The 24,579-nt window shown below is 39.2% G+C and overlaps 1 protein-coding gene across 1 annotated transcript in view; it reads left to right on the top strand.

The window, feature by feature from the left end:
- The window catches only part of LOC112105812 (von Willebrand factor D and EGF domain-containing protein-like), a 246,414-nt gene that overhangs the window by 67,068 nt on the left and 154,767 nt on the right, over positions 1–24,579 (top strand). Inside the window, exons 3-5 of the mRNA XM_029910510.1 lie at positions 8,936–9,164; positions 14,512–14,577; positions 14,873–15,105. Coding sequence (XP_029766370.1) covers positions 8,936–9,164; positions 14,512–14,577; positions 14,873–15,105 — 528 coding nt within the window. The remainder of the gene's footprint in view (positions 1–8,935; positions 9,165–14,511; positions 14,578–14,872; positions 15,106–24,579) is intronic.

The following is a 24,579-nucleotide window of genomic DNA, read 5'->3' as shown; positions in this document are numbered from 1 at the left end:
ATGCTGACAGGAGAAGCTCTCATGTCAGTGTAGGAGTGTCTTCACTTAAGCACCGCCGCAGCGCAGCTGCGCCGATGCACCATGTTAACTGTAGATCTACCCTCAGTCTTGATTCTCTGTTAGATCCTGCTCATTCCTAGTGAAACCTTTGGGTGGGTTAGAGTTCACTTCATTGACTTCTCCAGTGCCTAAAAAACCCCCAACTCTCATAGAAAAGCAGCTGAACACCCAAACTTCAGTCTCTAAGGCCTGGTCTACACTGGGGGGGGGGGGGGGCAATCTAAGTTACGCAACTTCAGCTACGTGAATAGCATAGCTGAAGTCGACGTACTTAGATCGACTTACCGTGGTGTCTTCACAGTGGTGAGTCGACTGCTGCCGCTCCCCCGTTGACTCCGCCTGTGCCTCTCATGGTGGTGGAGTAAAGGAGTCGACGGGAGAGCGCTCAGGGGTCAATTTATAGACGCGATAAATCGACCCCCCGCTGGATCGATCGCTGCCCGCTGATCTGGCAGGTAGTGTAGACATACCCTAAGGATTTTCAGTAAGGATTACAGAGTCAAGAATTAAGTTCCTTTTGTTCCTTTAAGTACTGACTTTATAAAATCTTATGATAAAGAAACATAAATAATAATAACAATTTTTATAACATAACATGGCTACTTCATCATCCACATAGATTATCTTCACCATTATACATAAACATAAATAAAGAAAACAAATTAAATCTAAGCAGGTCAGTCTGCACAGAAACACAGTGAGAAGAAACTCAGAGTTCCCAAAAGCTGAGGTTGAGTCTTAGAGTCTTTGATCACCAAATCTATACAGTCTGCTGAGTCAAAACCAACATCTTCCCTCCACTTGCTTGTAGGAATCTTAAACTAGAATCCATGCAGACTTCCTCTGCTGAAATCACTGTTAGCCAGTCAGCTGATTAACCAACCACTCAGTTAAGTATATAGATTTTTTTTTTTTAAACTCTGCTGCAAAATGCTTCAGAGTTAGGGAAAACAGCCTGCTTTTTGCTCCTGGGTTCAGCTTCTCCCAGCCCATGCACGGCCTTTTGTAAAGCAGCTGCCCTGACTGCTTGCCCTCATGGAGTTTGAGTCCAGTTACAAGGAACCTATTGAGCATACCCAAAACTATCACACCCAATTCCAGAAACTTCCAGATGTGGAGTGCTAATTGTGCACCTGCCTAACAACAACTCACTTCTACCCGCCCACCCTCAATAGATCTCTTAAAGAGATATCTCCCAATTAGGCACCTATGTTACACTAGCAGTGTCTAACTACTGAGAATTCTCCCTTTCATTGCAGCCTTTTGCTGTTCTTATGGGGCAATCACCCTGATCTCTCCCAAGTGTGGCTAATTCTATAATCACAGGTTGGCTAAGGGGCAAGCACCCTGTTACAGGCAGCCTCCAATTCATTTTTTTGTTAGTCATTTAATATTACTTTCAGAATTGGGGTTTTTTTTAGAATTTCCATCTTCTAAATCAGCATACAAAGCCATTCCAGAATTTGGCAAAATATTCACCACCTTTGGAGACATTTTAAATTCTAATACAGAAATTGGAGAGCTTTCCTCACACAAGGCTGAAAATATTTCCTCTGTGATTAGGTTTCTGCATCACAAAGTAACTCCTAAAATTAGGCATAGGCATTACTCAGTGGTGTGAAATAAAACCAAAATGTGGTTTCTGTTTGTTCTCAGATTCATTTGAAGTCCCACCCTCTCCTGATTAGCCCTTTATAGTAGATTTTGTGAAGAAAATAAAAATGCAATTGCTCAGTTATTCTCTGTTTTTTCTTTTGTTTTGTTAATCCAACCCCTCCCTGGATTACAATTTTTAAAAATCTGTGTATTATTTCCTAATTCTCTCTTTCTTGCACACACACCAACCTCAGATACCAATTCTGTTTCATAATGACAGATGTGATCCAGAGGTTTCGTCCTTTATGTTCGTTTCTCAGAAATACACAAAGCCTCTTTCATAAACCAGAATTTTCACCTGTATTGTATAAAAGCAAATGCTTAAATACAGGATTAAGTAATAAATACTGGTGGCCTTGAATATTAAACTGATTTTATGTGCCTCAGATTGAAATAGGTACATTTATTTACTAAAAATTACTATGAAAGAACATCTGAAAGCAAAGCCAAAGCAAAGTTTTTTGTGGATAATAGATGCAATATCACAATGATGTAACCACCATGCAATTGTGTACCAAAGAGCCACCTATCTCTAACTAAATACAAAATGTGTTTCTCACACATGGCACCACTTATTTTTAATAGCATACTTTCAATGCATTCCCCAAGTGAGAGAACCAATCAAACTTAACTTCTTTGGGCAGTGATTGGACATTGCTAGGTTCTTTATAAACCAGAGAAGGTTGATTGTCCAAACCGCTAGTAAATGGAAAGAGACACCACTGGATGAAGCAAAAGGAAAGGCGCATTCCATTGTTATTGGAAATGCGGAAGTTAATTTACTTTTTTTTTATTTAGGATTTTTGAACTGAGTAATTTAAAAGATTAGTTTGTGCCTAATTATGAATTAAAACTATTTAATAATACTTATTTACCTCATAGAAGCAGGGGACAATTAATTAGATAATGTTGGTAAAGTGCTAAACATTGTTATTGAGCTGAAAAATCAAGAGGTGCTGAGCACTAACTCCCATTGAAGTCCATGACATCAAGACCTTCAGTGGATTTGGCTGACTGTGTTACCTCTTCCCAACGGTATCATTTTGGGAGGTTATTGTTGACATACTCCAAGCTTTCTGGCTGCATTAGAGAAGTTTTCATTGATGTAAATTGCACCACAGCAAAACCCCTAATCCAGATGTATTGCACTGATGTAAATTGGGAGTTATACCAATGTGGTTTACTCCAATAATTTATTGCATTAAGTTTAATCGCTGCAAGCCCCAGTAAATCTTTAAAAGTTGATTAATCAAATGCAGGTGATCTACTATGGAGATATTAATCAAAAATATACCTGTTCTGGGCTCGTTGTCTAGTACATTACTGAAAATTATATAGACAACTGAGAAGATTCCAGTAAACTCACAGTAATCTTCACCCCTAGCTCCTAACAGGGCAGCTGGGGATTTTCCAGCTATAACCACCCCATGGAATCTATAAACCCTGAGTTAGGCACCTAAACTCTCTATACAGTGCATGGAACGAGATAGATACCTAAGAATGAGATCCATAAAACCCAGCACACTAGACAAGGAGCCACCTAAGCTAGCCAATAGCAGATGCCAACTTTGTGAGTGTTTTGTCCTAAGCTCAACCCCTCTCATGGCCATCGACACATAAGTCCAGGTTGTAGTGAGGTGCCTAAGCTGTTTCTTGCAAGAACAGTGGTGGCACATGCCTAACTCCATACGAATCAGCAGGAGAGTGGGGAGAAGGAAGAAGCCTCCCTTATATTGCAGGATTGGGGCCTAAGGCTGTAAGCCCCAGATCCACAAAAGTACTTGGGTACATAACTCCCAATTTAGGCACCTAAGTCTAACATTTAGGTGTCACTGAGATCCTCAAAACCCCCACTCAGCTCTTGCCTGACTCTGGAGAAGTGTAAAGTCCCTCATTTCTGACATTAAAGTAACCAAGGCACCTACCTTTCTGCCACTAGGCATGCACATTGATGGCTGGCACCTATTTCATACCTAAGCCCTGGCAGCCTCCTCAAAGTAGGCATTCCTTTTCTCTCTTTCCTGTTGGGCCTAGTCTGACAGGCAGCCTCAGAGCATACCTAACGCCACACAAAACAACTGGGGGTGGGGAAAGGAAAGCAGAGGCAGTAGTCTTCCTTATAACCTTTAGCTCAGTGGTTAGGGTACTCATCTGGGATGTGGGAGACCCTAGTTCAATTCCCCCTGCCCCTTTGATGAGAAGGGATTTGACCTTAGGTTTTCCATCTCCCAGGTAACATGGCCTACGCGCTGGACTATTCCAGTGTGAGAATCTCACTTGTTGAAGGAGTGCCCCTGTGTACAAATATATGCATTGGGCCAGAAAGTGAGAATGGAATGCCAATCTTCACTGCATGAGATAGGCATCTGGGACCCTAGATGGAAGCAGTGTGCGCCTCAAGTCAATGTCCAGAAGCAGAAACTTAGGTGTGTAGGGGAATTTTATAGTGAAAATGTAGGTGCCTCTGGAGTTAGGCAGCAGCTGAGCGGGGGTTTTGAGGATTTCAGTGGTGCCTACATTTTGGACTTAGGTACCTGAAGTTGGAGTTTGGTCTAACTCTGGGCCTTACTCTGCCCAGAAGAACGATCCAGTCACAGTTAGATTAACCAGTCTTCTTGAATTCTGGCTTTGATCATGTGTAAAATGAGTCTATAGTTTCATCCCAGTTCCCAATTTGTGCACATCACAAAAATAGCAAAGCATTTAGCTCAATTGGGTTTGACTGCCAGTCTCCACTCAGGAGAAGCTCAGGGGTGTTGCAAGACAGAATTGTGCTATATCAAAAAGCTTACTCACATGATAACTTGCTTAGGTTAGTGTTGTAGCTCCCACACGTTCTTGAGAATTAATTTTATTCACAAAGCTATAGTAAAGAAAGAGATAGAAAAAGAAGATGCTATTTTATAATCTAGGTGTTTGATTTTCCCACAAGTGAGTTGTGGAGACAAACTCCTTTTCTATTTGGATCACATTTCATCTTTTTTTTTTTAAACATCCAGAATACTGTTGGCAACTGTCTACTTATCTATATGGCTGCCATCAATGCAATATTTGAGTGCCACATTAATGAATTTATCCTCTTAATACCAGCAGAAAGTAGGAAAGTACCATTACCCCCATTTTACAGATGAGAAACCAAGGCACACGAAGATTAAATGACTTGCCCAAGGTCAGACTGCCAAAAAACTGAGCCAGGCCAGTGCCTTAACCACAAGACTATCCTTCCATAGTGGAGCACCAGTGACATATTGTGGCCAGTTATACTTGAACATGTAAAAATGAATTTATATGGCAGATCTTCAAATAATTCATTCTAATGTATTTAAACAACATATTCTATGAAAATCACTAGAATCTGACCTAAACTTAGTATATTGTATGTATGTATCACTATCACTTGACACATCAATATTTATCTGAGTTAAATTATCTATTTATCATAAAAAGATTAATAGTATTTTTCAGCAACAACACAGTAAGTAAACCGTAGCAACACTGTAGCTTGTAGTAACCCTATATGATCAGTGTTTTCAGTGTTGTGAACACTTTCTGCAACAGCATCCTTCCTATCCTCCAAACAGTCCTCATTATTTGACAAGCTAGAGTAAGTGCAAACTCGACATGTTAGTTGGTCATGAGTTTACCTCAGGGGATGACTGAAGATCCTGGCGATGAGTTCCTAATAGGTTGTATGGCTGCTGCTGAGGTAAAACAATATATAAAGAGGAGGGAAAACTGCTGCTATGCATGCTGTTCCCATTTTGCATTCCACTAAGCTGTAGGTTTACAGGTTTCGGCTTATTCTTCTTACACTCTTTTTTTATAGTGGACCACAGTTCATTGTCCATGCCCTCATGTTGTAATTGAAAACACGTTACTATAGAGTCCTTAGAGACTTCACAGAGATAATACTTTTCCTGAGACACAGACTTTAGGCTTATAGTAGTACTTTGAACTCCTTATCTAGCACCGTTTATTCAGGATCTTTACAATATAAATAATATAATAGCTTTAGAATATTCTTTAAACTTCACAACAGCTTTGTCTAGTCTATGCTAGTTCTTACACTGTACTTATCTCTGTGGTATCTCAGCACTTGTGAGGTAGATAAATAATTGCATCCATTTTAAACTTAGGCAAAGAAAATCTAAAGGCCCAGACCCACCATCTTTCATCACATTAGTAATATCATTGAAGTCAATGGCTTGCATGAGTAAGAGGAAGATCAAGACCTGAGGCCCAGATCCCCAACGGTATTTATGTGCCTAAGTGTCTTAGCAAGGTCATGAAGTGAGTATGAAGTAGGTAGTATTGTTGAGCCCCAGACATCTGCCCTTTTCCCTGAATTGTTCCTTTCTTCTTTGTTGTAGTGGACATCTGACTTCTCCCCTGAATCCTAGTTTAAGTTGATCATTCCTTCCTCTTGGTCATTAGCACTGCCTGCTCAGAAATATATAAAAAAATCAAAGTAATTTTAGATTAAATATCACCATTTAAGCCATAAGCTCTCCAGACTTTCCTAATATCTATGTTTTGTACAGTGCAGAAAACACAGCTGGCACTTAAGCAAATTAATAAATGAGAAATGAAATTTTAAAAAGCAATGTGCTAACCTAAAACCCCAAGTTAAAGCATTTTAGTTAACACCCATTCCCCTTCTTCCTTTGTCTGTATTCTGTCCTAACTTATGTCTTGATCCGGCAAGCTGCTCCCTGTTGGTGTCCTCTGTGAGCCCCATTGACTTCAAGGGGGATCTACATGGGCACAGGGGTCTGCCTGCTTGCAGAATCAGGGACACTAGACTGTAAACTCCTCCTTCCAGGCTTCTATATTTCTGTAAAACACCATACTCACCTATTGCATTACTCAAAACTAAAAATAAGTACCTTTCTTTTACAACTTTGTTGTCTGAAGCATGATGATAATAACTGGAACCAAAGGAAAATGAGACCATGCCATATAGAAGGCCATTTTTTTCCTAACCATTTTTCTTCCAGCACTCATGAAGAACTACCTTTCCCTGGCTATATCTTCTTGGGTGTGTGACTGCCAGTTAAGATTCAGTAGGCAGAAATGTATTGGAGTGAGCATAATTTATCCTTTGACCTCAGAGCTCACCATACTGTCATGCATAAGTTCCACTTTTGCTCCAAAAGAGCTGTTTTTGCTTAAGCAGGAACTAGAAAATCTGCACCAGTGGAAAATGACTTTCTAAACATCATGTTTCAACCCTGGTATAAAGCCCCAAATGACCAGTTTCACTTTGCATGGAAATTCATATAACTCTCAGATTAACGTAGAATTGTTCACCATCCCTGACTTGGGAAATACAAAGTAAAAAGAAACTCTCACTTGCACAGACTATAACTGATGAATTATTTTAAAAATACCATTTGGTAGTAATTTGAAACATCTAGAAAACACAAATCTTCACATTCATATTTTAAGATTTTATTCTGCTGACAGGCTGAGACAACGCTAGTTTTGGCTGTGAGCTCATTGGATTGCTTAAGATAAGCAGTTTCAGGCCTCACGAACCTCACAAAAAGATTAAGGCTCAGCTGGGTATAATATGGCATTCTGTAGGGGCCACTTTTCACTCTGAGTCAACACCAAGCCAATGTCGTCACATAATATCCTTTTGATGAGATATAAAATTGAGTTCCTGACCTTGTCTCATTAGAGATCTCATGGCATTTTTCGCAAGTGCACCAATATCGAACCCAATGTCCCAGGAAATGCAAATATATGTGAGTATATACTGCCTACCTAAATTACCTCTTCTGTTTCAATATGAAATGTTTTTTCTTCCCTTCCTATCCAAAATCTAATAGAGAAAAAAGATCACACTCCCCCTGCAAGTCAATAACATTTACATGACCTTGACTGTATAGTTTGTAAAGTGCTTGTGGATCCTTTGGGATAAAGAGTGGCATAAAAATGTAAGCTGTTAATAAGAAATTTGATCATCAATACAGTACAGTTTGCACCTATATTTTGTGGTGATAGGAATGCTAGAAAGAGATCAGTTACATAGACCATACATGGACATCAGTCCTCTGTGGGAATGTCTACATCTTTGAGATGGTTGAAAGACCTGGACTCCCTTTTATGTTTGTCATTTGTAAAACATATGTAGGCAAGTGTGAAGACTCACCAGTGGGAGAATAGAAATATACAGTCCCAGCTACAGGTCTCTTCACATCCTTGTTTTCAGAACTTGCTCTGTTTCCAAAAACACAACATCACAGAATTCAAACAACTGGGTTCCAACCTCCAGAAGCCTTTCCAGATCCTACCAGCTGGGAGTGGGGGAGGACACCACTTACCTTTTAGGTTCCCTTCCTGACTATTACAGAACAACCCAGCCTAGGGCTTTCCTGATTCTAGATCTCTTTTGTCTGCTGCCTCTGCCTAAGAGGAAAAAAATCTTATGACTGACTTTCTGTATATGTCACATGCTTGCTCAGTCATGTGCTTGTAACTACAGCTCTTGCTTTTAAAGGAGCTTAACAGGAATACTGTGATGTGTGCATGTGCCCCTCACCCCCAAAACCTAGTGCCCTATTACAACATATGTTTTGTAATTGGCCATATTCATGTTTTTGGGTCCTAGTTAATGTACTCAAACGACACATAGAAAGCTCAAAGTCAATACACAAGAAATGCAAGTAAGACACTTTATACTGTATACAAACAACCCTTCAGCCAGAAGGAAAGAACTCAGGCACAATGGAGGCTGCAGGGAGCCAGCAGAAGTTAGAGCAGCAGCAACTTCTGCTGCTGTATAAGGTCAGTCCACAACTTATGGCAGTGGGGGGAGGAGACATAGTAGAGTTCTGCTCTATCTTCCCCGATACACCGGACAGCCCTCCCTCGGTATGCCTATCCTGCCTTTTACGTTGGGGGTGGCATGTCGGCTGGCATGGGCAGCATATGCAGCACAAAATGAATTTAGCAAACCAGAGAACCCTCTTTTCTGACTCCATTTAAAACACTACCATTCTCTTTCAAGTGAACATACACAGAGATGATCCCTATCTAAACTCATCTTCCCTCTCAAGGAAATCCAAATTAGTGTCCCAATTTTTTTGTGAATTCCTGTTTTAAATGATTTGATAATCCTGTTTTTAAACGATTATACACAAAATGCTAACACAAACTCTGAATGAATATATTGTAGGTTGCTAAAAATTATTTCTTTTATGTTTATCCTCAGATGAATAAATGTGGCACACAAGCTCCAGTGTGGCTTTCACTAAAATCTGAATCCCTCCCGCTTCCTGGGGGGAAAAAGCAGCTAATGGCTTGTGCTACCTGGCAATTCTTCTTTGGAAGCACCAAAGACTGTTGTTTGTTCCGGATACCTATCTCAGTTAGAAACTGTGGAGAATTCTTTGTTTATTTCTTGCAACCTACTCAAGGATGCATGGGCTATTGTGCAGAAGGTAGGTTTAGTAAAGTACTTGTTTATCAATAACATGGTATGTGCCTCTCTTGCTATGTGTTCAAAGGTCCTGGTATTGTAATACACATCTTAGTGATCTTGCAAATCAAGCATTGCTCCTAGGAAGATGCAGACTGTGTAGCAAATAAATCTGCAGCACTCCAATGTAATCCTGAGGAATAGCTGTTATTACCAGTGCTAAATGTAATCTGGTGTGTATTACTGAAGTGTACTTAGCTTGTTTACAGTTCACATGTAAACTTTACTACTGTCTTTGTCTCTGTTTTGGTTTGAAGTGGTGAAGTGGCTAATTCAAGCTTTTTTTTTTTTTTTCTGTTTCTTTGCAGGTAGTGTATCTAAGACTTGCTCTTATCTTAAGTAATCCAGTATTCCAAAAAAGATAAGTCTGGAGCCCTGAAAAGAAAAGAAAAGAAAAATCTGATAAGATAACAGCTTTTCATGACATTTATGTAATTACTCTAGTCAGAAATAATTTCCAGCCTACTACAAGAGCTCTAACCTCTGTTCTGTAGCTAGGAGACAAAGGAATATCAGAAAGCAATTGCTCACTCACTTACACCTTCTGAACTTTTAGAGTGTTCAGGTGCATATAGATTCAGACAGAAATGGTTCTCCTTTCTCAAAGGGAAAAATACCTTCATACTTTCATTTCAGCATTTTTTTCCATATTAGCTCTCATGAACATGACACATTGAGAAACTAGGATTACCACTTTACTGTTAGGCACAATATAAAGAGCGTGTTTCTTTTTTTTTTTTTTAGTGATGAAAACACTTTTTTATGATGAAAATATTCCAAATGGAATTTATTAAATGAAATGAAAAATGTTGTATCCTTTAGAAAAACATTTTATTAAAAATGCTCATGTTTTTCATTTTTCCAGTTTTTTTAAAGGCAAAAAAAATAGAAAATGGGAGAAAAAATGCTCTCTTTTTTTAAACTTTGTTCAAACTTTTTCCAGTCGGGAGAAAGTAGTTTTGTTTTCTCACTTTCAGCAACTTTTTTTTTTTAACCTTACCACTGGAAAAAGGAGAGGAGGGTATAAAAAAAACTGAGATAAAGTAGGATTTCTTCCTCTATTTTGAAAAGGAAAATTTTAAGAATAAAGATTAAAAACTCACAGTTGAAGTTTTTCTGAAAAATGAAAAATTGTGTCAAAAGTAATTTTTAATAATTTCAGAGACATCCCCCCTCTCAAAAAAAAAAATTTAACCACCCTTACCAACTACCTCAATTTGCTAGCCTTCCTATTAAACTGACACCAGCAATGGCAAACCATGGGAGAATGAACCCAGCTTTCCAGCTGGGATGGAGGGAAGTTCGCCCTATTCTCCTTTCCCTCTAGGTTGGAGGTTTTGTACTTCATTCATCTACACACTACAGTAGCAGTCCTGTATTTCAGCCATTCTCACTGTGATGGGTTGGATCACAGAAACCCCCTTGGGAGCTGCCACCTAGTGTACCAAGACTACTTCTATTCCTGTTTTCCCTGCCAGCTTAGGACTCCAGCACCCTGTCTTGCTGAGCCAGACACTCCCGTCTGTTCCAACACAGACCCAGGGTCTGAATTACTTGCCCCAAAGCTGCAGGTTTACCTGAAAACAGCTCACAGAAGTGTGCTTGTCTTTAGCACTCAGATGCCCAACTCCCAATGGGGTCTAAACCCAAATAAATCCATTTTACCCTGTATAAAGCTTATACAGGGTGAACTCATAAATTGTTCGCCCTCTATAACACTGATAGAGAGAGATGCACAGTTGTTTGGTCCCCCAGGTATTAATACATACGCTGAGTTAATTACTAAGTAAAAAGTGATTTTATTAAATACAGAAAGTAGGATTTAAGTGGTTTCAAGTAGTAACAGACAGAACAAAGTAAGTCACCAAGCAAAATAAAATAAAATGCGCAAATCTATGTCTAATCAAACTGAATACAGATAATCTCACCCTCAGAGATGCTTCAGTACGTTTTTTTCTCAGACTGGACACCTTCCAGGCCTGGGCACAATTCTTTCCCCTGGTACAGCTCTTGTTCCAGCTCAGGTGGTAGCTAGGGGATTCTTCATGATGGCTCTTCTTTTTCCCTTTGTTCTGTTCCACCCCTTTATATATCTTTTGCATAAGGCAGGAACCCTTTGTCCCTCTGGGTTTCCACCCCCCCTCACTGGAAAAGCACCAGGTTAAAGATGGATTTCAGTTCAGGTGACATGATCACACGTCACTGCAAGACTTCATTACCCACTTGCCAGCACACACATATACAGGAAGACTTACAGGTAAAACACAGCCAACTGCAGACAATGGTCCTGGTTAATGGGAGTCATGAAGATCATTAATGGCCCACACTTTGCATAATTACAATAGGCCCTCACAGTTATATTTTATATTTCTAGTTTTAGATACAAGAGTGGTAAATAGGATGATAACACTCAGTAGATTATAAGCTTTGTAATGATACCTTACAAGAGATCTTTTGCATGAAGCATATTCCAGTTACATTATATTCACTTATTATCATGTTTTTATAAAACCATATAGACTGCACAACGTCACACTCACGTGTCTGGATTCATGATTAGTGCACTGCCTTCACACAGGGAGACTCACAAGATCACTAATCAGAGATCCTGAAGTCAACAAGCCCAACTGTGTGGGAGCTACATAAATAACACTTTCACACTGCAGGTGACAGTTCATTGCAAACACAGAAGAAGATCCAAAAGACTGGATAAGGAGTAATAAAAGCTGAACAGGTGGTAACATGTTTTGCCATGGAGGGAACAAATGGAGGAGGGGAAATCCACTCTGAGGAAGAGTTGTAGAGCTAATGCCTCTCCTGCCAAACACTATAAAAACTATTCAGCACTTTCCACATTCAGCATGAAAAACTCAGAAACTCCATGTGTTTGGACCTTCTTAAGTTCAGAAAGTGGATATGGCTGGGAAAGGTATGTGTGAGAGCAGAGAGGCTTATCCTGCTCTCACCCTCCCATGGGTTGGTTTCCTAAACTCAACCCCTTGTATCATTTTCTGCAGGAAGTCATGATCTGAGTCATACTTTGAGGCAGCTTCCCTTAGTTCATAAATGGATTAGTCTCTAGCTACCCAGTCCCTATTTTAAGACACTGCTGTTCCCTTTTCTACCTCATGTTTCTGCCCTAGAAAGATGTTAGCATATTGATTCTTTTTTCTGATACAACTGTTTCATGTTTTAATCTCTTGGGCTCAGTCACAGGGTTCGGGGTGCAATCCAGGCCTGTAAAGGGTTATGTTACCACTTGCCTCACAACCCTGGATGCCTTACAATGCTTTACAGCTGTAGCTCCCAACCTGGGATGCTCACTACCAGCATGCAGGTCACACCCTGAGTGTCTATGTGCTATTATATTTTAAAATCTGTGGCCTTAATATATAAAACTCTTAATACATAAAACCGTCCTGGTTCAGCAGCTCTGACTGCAGCAGCCTGTCTACAGCTCCCCACCCCATGTTGCCTTCCACCAGCCTTGATTACTGCTTGCAGGGTGACCCCAACATAATCCCATTCCTCAATTTTCCCAAAACCATGTACACTGTAACGTCCAGCCCTCTGCTGGACAGTTCAGAGAAATAATATGTTCCATTTGTTCCTCTAAAGACACAAAAGCCACCAGCCTGCCACATTGACTGGAGTTAACATTCTCTTTAATTCAAACAAGGCACTTGTGGTTTAAATTAATAGAAAAACAAATGTATTAACAAAAGAAGATAGATTTAACTCACTTAAAATCCTAAGAGATAAAGTTAGAAAGGGTTACAAGCAAATGAAAGTGAAAACACGCACCTAAAATCTAAAACTTAATCTAGCAAGATACAGGCTTTCTTCAAGATCTTTTTTCTCACCTATATTCAGTTCCCAGAGACGTCAGTACCCTCCCACCTCCCCCTCCCCCCAGTTGAAGGAGCTATCTTTTTCCATCTTCCAAGAGCTCTGTTCCCTTGTGTCTGTCTAGGGATAGGTGCCAAAGATGGGTCCCGTCTTTGCTTATATCTTCCAAAGTTCAATGACTTTGTTTCAAGAGGCAGGATGACCTGATGCTGTTTTTCCCATCCCCCTGCATGTAAATAGGGCTTCAATTGTTTTGATTCCACCATGTTTAATTTACATAGGAGACAGATAAATAGCTGTTTTCGCGCCTATCTGGGATGGAACCTGTTTCTCCCTATTTAGCCACAGATATAAAACATATCATTAAGTGTCCATATTTCCTCATATAATGTTAATACATACATTTCAATCACCAGTGTACCCTTAGCTTTCAGAAAAGCCCTCACTCTGTACATTTTTATAATACAATAATATTGTATACAATCAGTTGATTCAATTGCTTATCACTTGAGGTTCAGCCTGCCCCCTCCCCCATTCACTATAGACCAGTAAATCTTTGAAATGGATTCTTTTCAAGGTTACCTCTCAAAGACAAGCTATGAGAAAGGCAACATGAAGTCTGGTAGTGAAAGATGCTCCATGCTCTTTCTTCCCCCACTTTTTAGCTTAATAGCTTTTCTTTAACTAATATGTAAAAGTGGACTTTCATTGTCTTTGCCTGAAGATTGGGGTAGTCGGAGCATCACATACACATTCCTTTATCTACGGCAGACCAGTTTACAAACTCCCCCTGACATGCCTGGTTTAAACACACTTTAGTCATAATTCTAGCATGTATCCATAACTGTTAATACCCACTGCATACATACATCATACAAGAATATTAATGATCAGTGAGTTATTAATTTTCAAATAATACCTCACAAGGCATATTTTGTACAAAGATTGTTACAGCAGTGGGTCTGGTGTGAAAACGGGGAGCTTAGTGTCACAGGCTCCCAAAACATTCCTCCAAAAAGTTCCTTAATTTAGTCCCTTCAAAATATCTGAAATAGTTCTGTTTCAGTTCCATTTGAAATAGTTCCATTTGAAACTAGGCCTCTAGAGATGGAAGGATAATGTATTGATTCCCAGTATTACACTTCTTGTTTCCACTCTTAACATAAGGTTTACAGGAAAGGTTTTAGACTCAAATTATTTACTGAAGCATATAGAAGGGAAAATATTTTTAGAGCAGAGGTAATTCTCCACAGTGCACTGGGAGTGAGCCAGGGTGGGCACCAACACATTCCATATTATTCTATCTATTGGTAGAGTGTCAAATACATCTTAAAATAACATAGAAGGGTCCTCATTACATGAGGCAATGAATTAGGTCTTCGCTGAGGGCCAATGGGGAAGAAGTATTTATATACCAGCTCATCTCTGTAGTATAGTAAATTCGCATACCTTTTCTTTAGCTGTTACAGAGTTGAAACCAAAGGCCTGTGCTCCTGGGGAATCCGAAGTTGAAGGTATTTGCCAAGGTAGTTAAATAAAATTAACTAATAGCAAATGTATGATTTGTATTCAGACATATTATTTTCATATACAGGACAAAATTACAGGTCAAATACAAGAACTGTAAGAGCAACTGTTAATTATTTTTAGATTAGCTACATTCTTTATTTTCACTGTAATAAAAATACTATTTTTCTTCCTATTTATATCAAAATAATGGAACTGAAAGAAAATAGCAATGTAATATTATTGGCACATTTAGTTTTGTTCATTTCTAATTGATGAAAGAACAGTTATGCTATTTATCCCTTTTCTCTCCAGGAAAACTCCCAAACCTGACTTTACAACCAGTGATTACTCCTGAGGTTGTGAGAGCCAGTGTCCATCTCAAATGTGCTTACCATCATCCGTTCTCAAATCAGCCTTTGCAGTACACAGTGGTTTGGTCACGCCTTTCCACATCCAGCATGAAAGAGCAGATTCATCGTGACACAACTCTGCAGACATTCTCCTACATGGAGATGGATGGAGTTAATTTCAGATTGGGAGATACGGTAATGCTTTCCTGAACTCTGCAAACAAGGTCAAACATTCAGAGGAACTGAATCCTCTTGTAGAATTTTTGTTTGGCGTTTATTAACTCTATTCCCCACTGGCAGCACTTACACCTAATGTAAGAGAAGTTGCTTAAATGGATTGCATTTTAAAGCAGGATTATTAAATACTATTTGTCAAGGTCAGAACCTCTAACATCTCTATTAGATGCTATTCATAGAAATCTTCCACTTTACTTATTTTCTTCATATTTTCATTAATGATATGTGATGGGGTGTACCGAACACCACACTGGGTCCGAAGGGGTTAAAGGACAATGCTGGGTCCAGGTAGCCCAGGACTCCCAGGCCTGTAGAGCATGCTCCATCTGGAGGAGTAGGTTAAAAGGAGCTTAGAAGCCCAGGCAAATGGGAGAGAGTGAACAGATTGGAGGGAAGACAGGCCTTTTCCTGAAAAGTCACATGGAAGGTTGAAACAGGGATGGGACCACGGTGCTGGTGAGGCCAATGGGCAGTGCTTTCTCCAAACCCCTCACCCTTTTTGAGAACTGGCAGTCCCTGTGGGGCTCTGATCATCTGAACTCTGTTCAACTCATGGTTATTTGGACTCTATGGGACCATGCCCTGAGCTGAAAGAGAACAGAGGTAGGAAGTAGCCCAAAGCGGCAGACTTTGATCTTCCACATGAAGGACTCAGCTGGTGATACTTCCCACGGGGCTATTGGCTGGGCCCTGGTGGAGATGGAGGGCCCAGTTCCCCCTTCTATGCCCTGCTTGAAACCTAGGCCTGAGATGGGCTGAGACTGATGCCTCCAGTCTAGGAGCAGGGGTAGACATCTCTTTTGGGGTGAGTTTTCCTGCTTCTAGTGTTGCCCTGGATTTGAGGGGTGTATATACCCCAGAATGTGATCAAACTAATTGCAACCATATTATGTCCATTCAGCCATCCTGAAGTAATGAAACACCACATAGTTATGGGTTAATTTGGAGACAGGAGCAGGACCTTTCAGAAGCAAGGTCAAAACTAGCTACAGTTTCTGCTAATTAGAATGGGAGGAGGGGATAAACAAGTAAACAATTGAGACTAAAAACCTTGATGATTGGAAAACCTTCAGTCTAGACGCCTCTGATATTAAAAGTTTATTGAAAGTTAGAAAAGTGATGATCCAGTCGGGGTTATTATGGCCTATGTGTTTTGTAGAAGTTAGTTACAAAAGATTAGCTAATAGAATGTACTTTGGAGTAGTCCTCTCAAGCCATCTTGAGAGACGTTTTTCCTGACACCCTTTCTCCCCGGTGGGTGAACAACTGGCCACTGTAAACCCGCTGTTAATTACTCAATGCCGTTCCAGACGTTAGGTAAATATCTGGGATGTTCTAAACCTATTGCTTATGTTTGTGTATGCTTAAATCTAAAAAACTGCAGTTTTAGATAGAGCACGCTTACTTGCATGAATCTTATCAGATGGAAGTGCTGTGTTCCTGTTGATTTATTCCTTACACCGCCTGGAGCGAAATAGTCAAGTTGCCCCTGTTGGGTAACACTAGAACTAGTGTACCTAATTCCTTAAGTACGGACATAAAAAAGCTTGACTATATGATGTATATATTGCAGGTCAAATGCCATAAAGTTGGCACAAGCTGGGGGACGGAGGGAACAGAGGAAAATACTCCAACTTTTACTTAGTATTTTTTCCACCTAGCAGCAGAATGAACTTGGGGTAAAGGCACAGACACCTATATGCACATCCAGTTCAAGCATTGAGTAATTTCTATACTGATGGACAGACCCATAATAATATCTTTTCACAAAAAAGAATATTAAAGAATATGAAATTGTAAAGTATATGGAGATTTATTTCATGGTCTTTTTCATGGTGTTCTGCCTTTCTGAGACTGATTCCTTGGTTCAATTGTATGCTGAAAGATGGAGTTCATTACAGAACAATCTTTGAGCAATACATTTAATGGCTTACATAGCAACACTGATTTAGTTCCAACAACAACAACAACAAAACCCAGAAACAAAAGCACCACAGCCAGACACCAGTACACGACATGAAAAAACTAACTTGTATATAAATTCATGGCCTTCCACAGCACAAAAATCAGACTTTAAAAGTTAAATTAGGTTCATAATTTATAAACAAAGAACCGTTAGTGATGCTAAATAATACTGAAAGAATAAACACTGCCAGCTATAATAGCCCCATATTAAACATGGGTTGTAAACAGTCTTGTGTTTTGAATCTTTTCTTGAATAAGAATTCACATTAAGAAATATGAACATGTTTATTTAAATTCTTATAAAGGTGAGTCATTTATAACCGTGGTTAAATCTAGACACTTTGGCTAGTTTCTTCTCATAATTATGCTACCTGCATTTGAGTCAGACAAACTAATTCTGCCAGACTTCATGGTGAGCTTGTGTTACAGAGAGATATCTATTGTCATCAAAATAATTTCACTTGCAATCAATTCTATCCAGATTTAAACAATCCTGCAGGGGGAGAAGCAGTTCTGTTAACTAGTAGTGTCATCTAGCCGTTATGAGACAATTTTTATGATATTAAAAGTTGTTTTCAAAAGCCCTGCTCTGTCCTCTGCTGAAACCCACATGTTTAATTTAACAAGTTTAGACTGAGATGTTCAATTCACTGCTAGAACTTTTTTTTAAGCTTTTCATGGCCTATTTGAATAATTATAATTATCCACAAATTGTCATCGGTGAAATCAGGCAATGATGCGTTAGCTGTAACAGGAATTTTACTCTAAAATATTTCACATAATAAAGATTTTAAAAAGCATTTTACCATGTTTGCTGTTCCACCTTGGGTTCCTAATAATAGTTATGAAGGGCCTAATTCTCCTTTCACTTACACTGGTGTAAATCAGGAGCAACTCCATGGATCAATAGAGATACACTAGGTTAAGTCTGGCAAAAGAGAGACGAGAATCAGTCCAGAAGGGACAGAGTCAACCCTGTGAGCACAGGGGAAAGCAGTTTGCAAGCCCCTGCACCCATGGAGGCTACATAATACCAGGGATTCTGCGGGGTCAGGTTAGCTTTAAACTAATGCCAGAGCCTTGCAGATACAGGCTGTGCAAGATTGGGGCCGATAAGTCAGATGCATCTTCTCACTGGCTTTTCCCTGCCCCTTCAGCAATCCAGAGAGGGAGACCTAAGGATTACATTCTACCCTCAGAAGTAAGTGAGGTTGCATGGGTGTAAACGAGGGTAGAATTTGTTCCAAATGGGCCAAATTAAGACCCGGTGTATCAGGTATAACTCTACTAAAATCACTTGGTTCTGCTTATTCCATTTTTTATCCACTTACACATGGTTTAAATTCAGCCCTAATGCTTTTGCAGATGAATTTTAGGAGTTGCTTTATTTATAATCTTTATCCAAAATCAGGATCTTCTCCTTTCATTCCTTGACATAATATTGTCAAGAGAAAAGATTTGTGTTTTTAAATCATCTCTTATGTGATTGATATCTACACCACTTTTCATTCATCATAATGTCTCCTGATAATATGATATGGCACATAACAGACTATCCATCAATATGTTTCAATATACATTGAAACGATTTAATAGCTTTAATAGGCCCTTAAAGAGTAATTGAGACTTACTGGGCCAATGATGTTTGAACTTTTATTGACTTCTCTATAGTCTAAACAGTCAAAATTATTTCTTCAAAATGCTCATGTGTGCATTCCCTCTCCCCCAACAGACACACACTTTGGGCTCTCATTTTGTTATTTCAGACAATATGATGCCAGCATAATGTTAGTGAAACTATTGCAACATTAAATATATCTTTAATATGCTGCTATTGCTACATAAACACTGAAAGAAGCCCATTCCATCTGATTTGAAAATCCTAACAGTCCTAAGTCTTATTTATACAATATTGACAGAGGTCAATCCAGTCCTAGAGGCACAGACATTTGTAAATGATGGTAGGCAGAGTGCATGTAATGAGTTATGCTAAGAAAGGGGTCGGGGGGCAGGTTTGCTCAGCGCAGCAATTGTTAAATTTCATATGGCGGGAAAGAAGTTGTCACCATCCATGAACTATAATATTCATTTTAAAATAAATGTTTAAATAAAACTGGCCTTTCCAAGCTGGTTGCTGATACATAAACACCATTTGAGACACCAGAAATATAGAACCTAGTGCAAAAGAATGTAATCTAGCATCTATCCTGCTTTAACATACAAAGGAGAACAGTTTAACTTCCACTCAAAGTAGGGAAGGAGGTTTTTCTCTTCTTTAATTACCACCTCCTCTAGGTAAGTGATTTGACATAAATGTTAAAATCTTTCCAGTAGGAGACTGCAGACATTCTTAAAATACATTTTCAAATGCCTTCTCCACACTTTGAGTTGGGTGGTTGGCAGAACATGGTGAGCAGCCCACTGGTACTTCCCTGCAGAAAATCATCACTAGTAGGTCTAAAGGGGAAAATCTGTGGGCAAAGGGGGATATGTAGTCTACAAGGGAGCTGATCCTCTATTGGTTTGGATCAGTTTTCAAATTTTGAAACCTTTGAAATTCCCCATCACTAGGTGTATGTGAAGGTCTGCTACATAGAGGCTGTTTTATTGTGCACTTTTGCCTGCAGTTTGGCTGTTTGAAGGCTGGTAGAGACTGTGTTTTTGTATATAGGTTAGCTTTGATGAGGCTAGCTTACATAATGCTTTCCCATGTATTTTTGCTATGTTAATGCTAGAATTTGCATGGTGTAGCATTTCACCTCATCAGGTGTCAGATCCTACCACTGCTTCAGTTTCTTTCCTTCTGTATCCAAACAAGCCACAACTGGTGCTTTGTGTTTACTCTTCCCTTCAGGATCTGGTTCATTAAAATAACAGTTAACTCAAAAAGCTAGACTCTCCCTTGGCAGTCCATTACACCTTCCTGGAATCTTAATTCCCTCTAAGAGGTTTTGCTCTTGTCCCTCGCTGCAGATTGATTTTTCCCTCTGAATCCCCTGGAGGTGCTTCCCTGATGGCCCCTCTCTTCTTTGCCCTCGTATCCTGGCACCAGGTACCAACTCTTCCTTTCCCCAGTCTTTTGTAAACCCTGGTCTCTCCCTCTCTAATGGAGCAGGCTCCTGCTTACAAGGATGCTGCAATCACATGGTGCCTCATTACCTGACCTAATCACTGACCCAAGCCCAAATCCATAAACTGGGATTATTTGTAGTTATTGTCTGCACATCCTAAAACTCAGTATTGCTTGGGCACACTCCAGGCAAACATGGGTAAGGGGTACAATATTTAAACTCACTTAAGTGTCTTAGATGCCTAAGTTCCATTTTAAAAAGTGACTTAGGCACGTAGGGTGAGATTTTCAAAGGCATTTAGGTGTCTAAAAGTACAGATGGGCACACAGTGGGATTTTTAAAAGCACCCAAACAGGATATGTCCCTGATTCCTCTTGAAATCAAAGAGACAGACACCTAAGGGATCAGGTCCTGCTGATAAGATAGGTGGGGGAACACCTAATTTGAGACTCTTGCTTTGAAGCAATCCTGGGTACCCCTTGGAAATGTCACATGGTGTCAGGACTTGGGCACTTTTGTGCATATCCACTGGTGCAAAGTTAGGTGCCTAAGTGATTTAGGAGCATAGGGGGGTTAGCTAAGTGACAGTTTTAAGACTGCCAGTGGGGCCGAGATGTTGGATTTCACAAATAATGAAAAAGCTGATAAGAGTTTCAATTGATAAAGAATTAAAGTATAGGATTGTAATTAATGCCAATTAACATGGTTTTATAGAAAATAGGTCTTGGGAAACAAATCTGATTTTATTCTTTGATGAGATTATAACTTTGGTTGATAAAGGTCACTGTGTAGATATAATATACTTAGGCTTTTGTAAGACATTTGCTTTAGTACTGCATGACATTCTGATTAAAAATTAGAACTAGATAATACCAATAAAGCATATGTTAAATGGATTAAGGACTGGCTAACTGAGAGAGCTCAAAGTAGTTATCAAAGGGAAATCATTGAATATGGCAGTTTCTATTGGGGTTCCGCAAGGATTGATACTATTCAACATTTTCATCAGTGATCCGGAAATCAGTATAAAACCACTGCTGATAAAATTTGGAAGAGTGGTAAATAATTATGAGAACAGGGCAGTCAGACAGAGAAATCTGGATAGCTTGGTAACTTGTGCACATTCAAATAAAATGCATTTTACTACAGCCAAATTCAAAGTTACACATGTAGGAACAAGGAACGCAGACCATACGTATAGAATGGGGGACTGTAAATTTACGGAGCTGTGACTCTTAAAAGGATTATGGGTCATAATGCAAAAGCAACTCAACATGCAAAGTTGTGGCAAAAAGGGCGAATGCAATCATTGGAAATATAAAAGAGGGAGCAGTGAGTAGGAGCAGAAGGTGATTTTACCTCTCTCTATGGCATTTGTGAGACCTATGCTGGGATACTGTATACAGTTCTGCTTCCCAGCATTTAAAAAGGATGTTAAAAAACTGGAGAGGGTGCAGAAAAGAAACAAAAAATTATTCCTGGGCTGGAGGAAATGTTTTACAGTGAGAGACTTAAAGAGCTCAATCTCTTTAGTCTAGCAAAAAGAAGATTGAGAGGTGACTTGATCACAGTGTATGAATACCTTCACACAAAGAAAATACAAGATACTAAAGGACTTTTTGATCTTCTGGGTAAAGGTATAACAAATTACAATGGCTGGAAGCTGAAGCCAGACTAGTTCAAATTAGAAATAAGGCACAAATATCTAACTTTGAAGGTGATTAATCATTGGAACAAACTACCCAGGGAAGTGGTGGATTCTCCATCTCTTGATGTCTTTAGTCAGACAAGTTATTGGACATAATACAGGGGTAACTGGATGAAATGTAATGATCTGTGATATATAGGAGGTCAGACTAGGTCCCTTCTAGCCTTAAACTCTATGAATCTATGAGAGTTTGTCATGCAAGATGCTGAGGAAAAAAATGGTCAATGACTGGAACAAGGCCTATTTAGAGATTAATGCTCTATATACTATGACCAGTTCCCAAAGCCATCCAGTTCCCCCGCTCCAACATTAAAGATCGAATCCAGCCTTCGGTTGAATACACTGCTCCCATTGATTTCAAAATGAAGCAGACGTGAATCTGAAGAAGTCAGTAGGAATTGCACCTGAAGGCAGAAGGCAGCCCTAACTTGAAAAGAGAATTTTTTTAAAAATCACCCTTTTTGTTTTATCATTTTCTACCTAACAGTGGATTTTGCCCTAAAGAAATAATTTCAGATACATAGATGCAAGGAAGCAAACCACAACCTGAAGCAATTGGATTATGGTGTCTGAAGTCCCCTTCACAGATTACTATTGCTTTAAAAGGGATGAAGACAAAATATACTTTTATTTAAAAAGATGTGAGGAGTTAGTGAAAAATACCATCTCACCTGTCTCTGTTGTCAGCAAGGTGCCATCAGTGTTGTTATTATCTCTTTGCTTTAAATGATATGTTGATATGAAAAAATATTGCTGATTCCTGAGCTGGAGAAGAAGAGGTGGTATTTGGCTGAAGGCAAAAAAACTCCCAAGAAGAAGTATAATAATAATTATGTGGCAAACTGTCAACCTGTAGCTCAGTGGCCAAAGAACATATCTGATGATTCTGAAGAGATGTGTACACCTACTAGGTAAAGAAGAAACTAAAGAGGAAGAAGAACAATAAAAAAAGACAGGAATAAAATGTAACGCTAGAACAAGTTCAGTGTCTATACATTTTGATTTGCAAATACTATACTAATCTTCACAAGTCCTATTGATTTTACCCAATACATAAGAGGTGCCTACTATTCAAGGTATTCTACTTTTTGCTTGCCAAAAATATATGGCCATATACAAGCGTGGGATGATATTTTAAGGATATTTTAAATATAGCTATGTATCATCTCTATATTTTTAAATGTAATGTTCTATGTGCAGAATGTATCCTAAAAGCATACCCTCTTAGAGGACAGCTATGTAGACATTCAGTCACCCTTCCTAGCCTACTCAGAGGAGGATACTCCCCAGCCAGTAAGCCAGAATCTTTAGTCAGGTTCTTTTAATATCTACGTGATCTTGAATAAATAGTGTACGTTATAGTATGTTAATGTTCTATTGTAACTTTGCTTTAATAAAAAGTTTCTAAATAAACAAATAAGTCACTTTGTTCTGCAACAAGGAAAATATATTTTGTGAACAGGAAACAAGACTGGGTTACTGAGGCATTTTCAAAGATGCATTCCATCTTATTTACAATCTGTCTTGGAATCCTTAGACAGATCCACCCCTTGCTTTCCTTTTCAGCCTCCTAGTGAGCAATCCTGACAGCTTTAATTGTCTCTCTCTTCTTGGCAGGGATTCTCAAAGTGGTGTTTTCAAATGGAAGTCACCATGTGAATATTCTTGGCTAAAACTGTTGAAGCAAAAAGTACAAAACAGCTCAGCAAGTTTTACCATAGTCTGTGTAAATATTATATCTGCAATGCAGCTGCATTGGATACGCACACTGAGATGTGTAATGGAATCATTTTTTCACTTGGGGGGAGGGGCAAGAGGGAACAGATATTTTCTGACTTATTTCTTTTTTTCTGCTGCTACTGATTTGTCGGCCCTTGATTTTTGAGAAGACTGCCTCCATCAGCACTGGTGATGGGAACAGCATGAGGAACAGCAACAATTACCCTCTGCTATGCAAGAAAAACATCTTTCTTAAAGCTTCATAGATTGAATGTGGGCCATTAGGGATAATGTCTTGAGGGATAATAAATCCCTAGTGATAACAAGGAACTAAATTGTACAACACACTTCTTTTACTATTGTGCTTTAGAGAGAAACCGTCTAAATACACGGAAGTTGAGGAACTGTGACTTTAGAGTAGCAAGTGATTACTTACTTCTGTTGTTGGAAAGGGGCAAACCTGAGGTAAGATGAAAAGGATTCTGTCTATTCAAAATAAGGAAGAATACTGGTTCCCCTCACCAATCTGAGGTGGTATGGTAGATGGTCTGTCAGTAAGAAAATCTGAAATAAAAACAAAGGTGCTGGAGTGCACACAGAAATGACCTTGAGAAAAAGTGTCTGAGAAGGAACTGGGAATAATCCACTTGGATTTAGAGGGAAGAGCAAACAAAATACTTATTTCTTCAGGTTCAAGGATCTAGGTGAGATCCATACAGCACTTGAAATATTTCTAGTATTCTGAATGGGCACAAATAAGTTAGGATGGAAGGATTCTCAGAACGGCTACAAAATTAGAAGGTAAATTGTAACATACAGGTAGGGGAGGAGGGAGCCATGACATATATGGAGTTGAAGAGGGAAGGAGAGTAGTGCCTTATACAAACCTGGAAAGTGATTTGGGTTTACATGGTGATGAGTTTTTGAGAGTATTCTTATTTGTTCTGAACCAGTTTGCACATCCCTAGT

This window comes from Terrapene carolina, unplaced genomic scaffold (genome assembly GCF_002925995.2).
Source record: "Terrapene carolina triunguis isolate 2854851 unplaced genomic scaffold, T_m_triunguis-2.0 Scaffold62, whole genome shotgun sequence".
NCBI classification, from domain to species: domain Eukaryota; kingdom Metazoa; phylum Chordata; order Testudines; family Emydidae; genus Terrapene; species Terrapene triunguis.
Note: the sequence above shows the minus strand (reverse complement) of the source record. Positions and strands in the feature narration are given on the sequence as shown.